Source organism: Mixophyes fleayi, chromosome 10 (genome assembly GCF_038048845.1).
Source record: "Mixophyes fleayi isolate aMixFle1 chromosome 10, aMixFle1.hap1, whole genome shotgun sequence".
NCBI lineage: Eukaryota > Metazoa > Chordata > Amphibia > Anura > Limnodynastidae > Mixophyes > Mixophyes fleayi.
The window spans coordinates 69048121-69055478 of record NC_134411.1 but is presented as its reverse complement, the minus strand read 5'-3'; the positions used below and the strand labels follow the sequence as shown (position 1 = coordinate 69055478).

Sequence of the window (7358 nt, the reverse complement as noted above, 5' to 3'; positions counted from 1 at the left end):
GTGGGGGGAGGGGCTGAGTGAGTGAACATGGGGGGGGCTGAGTGAGTGAACATGGCTGTGGGGGGGGGCTGAGTGAGTGAACATTGCTGTGGGGGGGGGGCTGAGTGAGTGAACATGGCTGCTGGGGGGGGCTGAGTGAGTGAAGATGGCTGCTGGGGGGGAGGGGGCTGAGTGAGTGAACATGGCTGCTGGGGGGGAGGGGGCTGAGTGAGTGAACATGGCTGCTGGGGGGGGGCTGAGTGAGTGAACATGGCTGCTGGGGGGGGCTGAGTGAGTGAACATGGCAGCTGTGAGGGGGAGCTGAGTGAGTGAACATGGCGGCTGGGGGGGGGCTGAGTGAGTGACCATGGCTGCAGGGGGGGGGGGAGTGAAAGTTTGTTAATATAGTGTGTGTGGCTGCAGTATTTTAATTAGGCGTGTGAGGGAAAGGAGGATCTTAATATAGTGTGGAAGGTGGGCTATTTAATGGTGGAGTGAAGGTGGGGGCTAATTATTTAAGGTGAGGTGACAGAATATTTAATTTAATGCTGGGGTGGTTTGGGGCTATTATTTGAACATGGGGCTGATTTTGGAGAGGAGGGCTATTTATTAAATGTGAATATGAATTATTCATTGCCGGGGATGGTTGTGGAAAATGGTTATATTTATTAAATGTAAATGCTATTTATTGCTGGGACTGTTTGGAGGGAGGGAAATAAGTTTTGATTAAATGGGTATACTGTCAATTTAATGTTGGGGCTGGTTGGAGGGAAATAGGTCTACGTATTAAATCTGAATATTATTGTTGGGAATGGGGGGAGGCCTAATTATAAAGCGTGAGTGCTATTGATTTAACAACGGGGCTGGTTGGAGTTTTCTAAATCTCATGTACCCATTTTTTTCAAAATAGGGATCCACAGGATCAAGACAAGAAGGAACGGAGCTAAAGAAACCAGCTGCTACATGTGATGAAAGTGACCAAGACAGGTAGGAGAGAGCAGGACAGTCTGACAACTGTCCTGAATCTGATGGGACAGCCCTGAATTTGGGTGGCTGTCTCGCTTATTCAGGATTTGGTCCGACTAAAAGGACAGTTGGGAGGTATGTCCCCGCTTCACCACGTACTGCTTGTGCAGGCAGAGCTGTGTGCAACTAACAGTAGTGCACACTGTATTGCCTGTTTATTTGTGTAAAATGATAACCATGCTACATCATAGGAGCCCCCCTGCCTTAAGTGCCCCGGGCCCCCCAAAGCCTTAATCCAGCTCTGTATGTGAGGGGCCACTGTGTGTGTATTATGTGTATGTGAGGGGCCACTGTGTGTGTGAAGGGGGAGGCCCAAACCAATATCTTCCCTAGGGCCCCATGAGGTGTAAATCTGGCTCTGATAGATATATATATCATGCATTTGCAAATATGTGTAACAGAATTCTTTCAGTAAAGTTCTAGCCACACCCCCACATTAGGTTGGCCACACCCACTTGGCAAATGTCCCTCCCACTTCGAAGGGGGGCGCCGGTGCCCTGTCTCGCCCAGGGCACCGAAATGTCTAGTTACGGCACTGGGTATAGGAAACCCTCAATACTGCATTGAGACAGTGGGGGACTAATGGCAGATCCTCTGCACAACAGGTCACAGCAGGGTTTCCATATATTCGGTAGCAACTGCTACAGTGAAGGGATATAGGAAAACTGTATAAATGGGCATTCTGATGTCAGATATTTATAAATATATTATATTTTAGAAAAGACAATAAGATTAATTCAACATTAAACAGCATATCACTTACCTGAAGTGACTCCCTCTCATTGGAAACTTTTAAAGTTCTTGCTCTTTTATTATCTATCCTGTGCACAATTGCACTGCCCAAATTTGTTCGGTTTTCACTGGACATCTTTCAGGTCAACATGTAGCTATGTAATGATGCCATTTATACCGACAATCAATATTGTAATCACATCTTAATGGCAGGCTGTTGATGTTCTGTTCATTGTGAAACAGAATCTAAAGTGACTCTTGATGACATGTGCTGTGTTATGATGTGTTACCATGGCAACTAATATGCAAACATAGATACTTTACAGTGGATTGTGACCTCAAAGAACAAATAAAGAGCAAATGTTCATAGATATTTGACTTATAGCTTAGACCTCACAATATTTTTATTTCAATGTAATTTGTTAGCATGTGTATATCCAGAAGGAACCACTTGGTCCAGATACTTTCACACTGCTCCTTTTGCTAAAAACGCTATTATTTAGAAAAGTGGACATGCTAACAAATACTACTGATTTAAGCTGATTTGGTTGAGAATGAACATTAGTTTTAAGGATATGATAAGCACAATTTTTTTTTTGTCTGACTACATCAGATTAAGAAAGAGGGTGAAGATTGAAGACCATGGTGTCATCCATACTTAACACTTTGGAGATTATTAGTGAAACTGGAAAATGGAAGCAGTGCAAAAGCAGCTGTGGACCCACCAAATGCCTCAATTTTTGCAAGTGCACCTTGACTGGTGCAGAGGAACATAGAATTAAGAAGCAGCTCAGAAGCTTGGAGATGGTGGTCTTCAGATTTCATCGTCTATATATTTGATGACACCCGGTTTGCACCTCCCTATTGCTCTTCAAAAGGTATGTGCATTGCAAGAATCATTATGAGAAATATCATAAAAAGTTCAACACTCATGCGACTGAAGTTCTGTTTCTGCATTATTTGTCTATTTTAAAAAAAGCATTTTAAAGTGTGCATTGTGAAGGCTTATTCCAGATTTTTGTTTTTACCTAAATACCATATGAAAGAAAATCACCATCATCATCATTAATGTTAATTTGTAAGGCACCACAAATCTGCCAGGCTGGTCAGTCATCAAAAAATGCAAGTTAAACATAATAAAACATGCAATTACAAATTCAAGAACAAATTATACATATGCAGTTACAGTAGCACACAATCAAGTACAAATTACGAAAGTATAGGTTAAACATAAAACCATAACACACACAGAAATAAAATGAAAAACACAACAGGTAAAATTGAGGTAGACGAAGAATGTGGAGACATGAGTCATAGGGTAGAGATGTCGTGCTTGTGGGAGCTTACACGCTACACCAGTGTTTCCCAAACCCAGTCCTCATGGACCCCTAACGGTGCAGGTTTTCCAGGTCATAAGTAAGGATGAGCGGGCTCGGATTTCTCGGATTTCTCAGTGCTCGGATCCGACGGGATCCGAGCACTGTTCGGATATTTCCGGTGGCAAAAAAAATGAAACTGAGGGTCTGACGTCCGAGTCTCGCGTCGGATCTCGCGAGACTCGGATTGCTTTAATTCCCCGCTCGCGCCCGGCATCTTCAGTCGGGCTCAGATCATTGAAGAGGGAGGTTATAGGTTTAGTGGTGCTCCGTCCTGTGTCCTGTCACTCTGTCCTGCTTAATATCCAGTGGTTACTTGGTCCTGTGCTCTGTCCTGCTGATCAGTCCAGTGGTTATTTTTTCCAGTGCTCTGTCCTGCTGAGTGCAGTGGTGCTTTTGTCCTGTGCTCTGTCCTGCTGAATCCAGTGGTGCTGTGTCCTGTGCTCTGTCCTGCTGAGTCCAGTGGTGCTGCCTGTGTCCTGTGCTCTGTTCTGCTAAGGGCATTGTCATTTAAAAAATTATTCAAAAGTTATAAAATATTCAAAAAAAAATTATAAAAAAACTTATACAAAAATAATTAAAAAAAATTGTAAAAAATTTATAAAATAATAATTGAAAAAAAAGATAAAAAAATTAGTTAAAAAATACTAGGTACTGCTATTTCAAAGTCAAACTACGTTCACTGTTGCTGCTGTACCAAAAAATACTAGGTACTGCTATTTAAAAGTCAAACTACGTTCACTGTTGCTGCTGTACCAAAAAATAATAGGTACTGCTATTTAAAAGTAAAACTACGTTCACTGTTGCTGCTGTACCAAAAAATACTAGGTACTGCTATTTCAAAGTCAAACTACGTTCACTGTTGTTGCTGTACCAAAAATTAATAGGTACTGCTATTTAAAAGTCAAACTACGTTCACTGTTGCTGCTGTACCAAAAAATAATAGGTACTGCTATTTAAAAGTCAAACTACGTTCACTGTTGCTGCTGTACCAAAAAATAATAGGTACTGATATTTACTATTTATTTATTTATTTATATACTGTTCAATATTTCTGTAGTTCCAAAAAAGAGGAACTGCCATTTCTATTACTACGTTCATTGTTTGTGTAGTTCCAAAAAATAGGAACTGCCAGTTATATTACTACGTTCATTATTTCTGTAGTTCCAAAAAATAGGAACTGCCAGTTCTATTACTACGGTCATTGTTTGTGTAGTTCCAAAAAATAGGAACTGCCAGTTCTATTACTACGGTCATTGTTTGTGTAGTTCCAAAAAATAGGAACTGCCAGTTCTATTACTACGGTCATTATTTGTGTAGTTCCAAAAAAGAGGAACTGCCAGTTCTATTACTACATTCATTCTTTCTGTAGTTCCAAAAAATAGGAACTGCCAGTTCTATTACTATGTTCTTTGTTTTTATAGTTCCAAAAAAGAGGAACTGCCATTTCTATTACTACGTTTTTTGTTTCTGTAGTTCCAAAAAAGAGGAACTGCCATTTCTATTACTATGTTCTTTGTTTTTATAGCTCCAAAAAAGAGGAACTGCCATTTCTAATACTATGTTCTTTGTTTTTATCTGTGCAGTGGAATTCAGACCAGTTGAGGGTGATATATTGTGGCCCCGGTACCAAATTGGGTACTCCACTACGCAGTCCAGATAGATGCGTATCAGATATTAAACTACATTCAGTGTTGGGGCCAAATCCAAAATTAATGAAAATGACCTGTCATCATCAAAAACAAGAGGTATTGACGCGCTCGAACTACACCCTGCATATGCTGCAGAGGATGTAGGAGCAGGCAGCTGTGCAGTGGAATTGAGACCATTTGAAGGCGGAGGTATTGTGGCCCCGGTACCAAATTGGGTACCGGGCCCACTCCACTACGCAGTCCAGAAAGCTACCTCGGTGCAACGTTTTGGACTAAAAACAATATTGTGAGGTGTAAGGTGTTCAGAATAGACTGGAAATTGGTGGAAATGATTGTTATTGAATGTTATTGAGGTTAATAGTAGTGTAGGAGTGGAAAACATCCAAAAAACAGGATTTTAGCGCTTTTTATGCTTTTTAAAAAATAAATCAGATCCCAAAACCCGAAATCAGAACCAAAACCTTTCGTCGGGTGTTTTGGCAAAACAAATCAGAACCCAAAACCTCAAGCTAATCAGAACCCAAAACCCAAAACACTAAAAGTGCCCGGTGCACACCCCTAGTCATAAGTGAAATAATTAGTGCATCTTTCAAAATGTGTCAGTCAGTAATGAATACACCTGTGCTCCTGCAAAGAGATATGGAAAACAAGCACTGTTAGGGGTCCCTGGGGACACTGTTCTACATGGATGGAGAACAGAGACAGTAGGAGCCAAAAAGGACACAAGTAGGTGTGAGATCAGGAGCAAGAAGAGGGTGTAGATGAGTAGTGGTCTAGGAGGGGGTAGGGCAATAATGAAGGTGTGGGTTTTGAAAAAGCTTTTGAAAGATTAGGAGATTGAGAGAGTTCCATAGGTGTAGAGCACTGCAGGAGAAGTCTTGGAGGAGGGAGTGAGAGGTGGTTGGTTATAATCAAGAAAGAGTGGCAAATGTCAGAGGTGGAATGGAGAGGACAAGCTGGGGTGTTTTCCGTGATGAGGTCTGAGTATGAAGGGAAGCAGTTGGTGAGGACTTTTTTAGTGAGGATAAGGAGTTTGAATTGAATTTTGGAAAGAATGTGGTGACAATGTAGGGTTTTTGCAGAGTTATGCAGTGGATGTAGAGGGGTAGGATGGGCTTAGCTGCTGAGAATTCACAGGTGGCGGCCCTCTGGCCTGGTACTAGATGTAACACTGTGGTTTAATTCGGGAATCAATAGTGACGTCAATAAGCCGGGAACTGATACACAGGCAGTCAGTAAAGTACAAAATCAGGAGACAGATGGGAGAGTCAACAGAGTCAAGAACTGGTACACAGACTAACTTGAACGAGAGAAAAGATTCTCATTTATTGGGGGCACTCCTCTATTGATTATTAGGATTGTTGTATCTGGTTCAAATATATTGTATCTTGGTTGTATCTGGTTCAAATATTATTAGCGATAAATTAAAATGATTATATATATAATATATAAAAATTATATATATAGGATTCCGTGAAATTTCATAAAATCAAGTGAAAAGAGATAGTGAATGAAAAAATAGATATAGTGAAGAGATAAAATGCATAAAAACAACAAAGAGAATTCCTTTACTCCTATATCAATTGGTCTTTATAATCAATTAAATTATCCATATGTTGTTATCTCAAACAGTTATTCAAAGGTACCAAGCATGCAATTTATTAATATTCATATATCAAGCCTCCTTCCACAGGGGACCACTACGTACCCCACCTGATCTACTTATAGCAGCTCCACGAGTTGACTCCACTCCCCAACCCCACCCCACCCCCACCCTCACCACTTTTACCCTTTAGCTTGTATTATACCCTTGTCTCTGTCATTTTGGTTTGTTGTGTGTGCATGTGTTAACAATACCTGCTGTTTTTTTCTGTCACTTAATCTTTGATTGTTCATGTATAGGTATATTTACTTTGTCATATTTTACTTGTTGTATTTTCTGTTTTTGCTTTGGAAAATCTAATCCTTTTGAGTTAAAACAAAACAAAAAAAGCAGGCAGCAGAGATCAGCATGACTTTTCTTCTTGGCCGGTTTAGTTTCCATATCTTATTAACAGACATCAGTGTAACAGGATGTGTTGGTACTGTCGATGTTTATATCTGATCCTAAGAACTATAGAGCAAGCTCAAAAAATTAAAAGTCAGCCTATTCAATTAATTTATATGCAGCTTTGTTCATCATGAAACCCCAAAATTATTCTGATAATATACTCATTCCATCTAGAGTGATATAGGGGCAGTTAATAGTCACTCGTATAAGCTGTCAGATCGTATGTTTAAGATTGATTCAGCCTAATAGTATATGGCTATTTATTATGCCAAAACGAATGAAATAGAGCAATCATTGATGCTTATTACATTTGCTTTATATATTGTATCAAGCTAAACCCGCTTGAAATTGTACAGCTAATATAGAGAAATAAGTGATACTATAATGAAAGCACCAAGATCTATTGATATTAAATCAATAACAGATATTATATTTGTTCTAAGTATTGAACTATAGCCACTATTGATTGAGCAGATTATGATAAAAAATATAGATCGAAAATGGCATTGAGCACTAGAAGCACCAGGGTGAGAATGGGGACAA

At 40.0% G+C, this 7358-nt stretch overlaps 1 protein-coding gene across 1 annotated transcript in view; it reads right to left on the bottom strand.

Annotated features, from left to right (window-relative positions):
• C10H16orf78 (chromosome 10 C16orf78 homolog) overlaps positions 1-1993 on the bottom strand; it is a 43152-nt gene extending 41159 nt beyond the window's left edge. The window contains exon 1 of the mRNA XM_075187535.1: positions 1769-1993. Coding sequence (XP_075043636.1) covers positions 1769-1873 — 105 coding nt within the window. The 5' untranslated portion in view covers positions 1874-1993. The remainder of the gene's footprint in view (positions 1-1768) is intronic.
• Positions 1994-7358: the final 5365 nt, after the last annotated feature.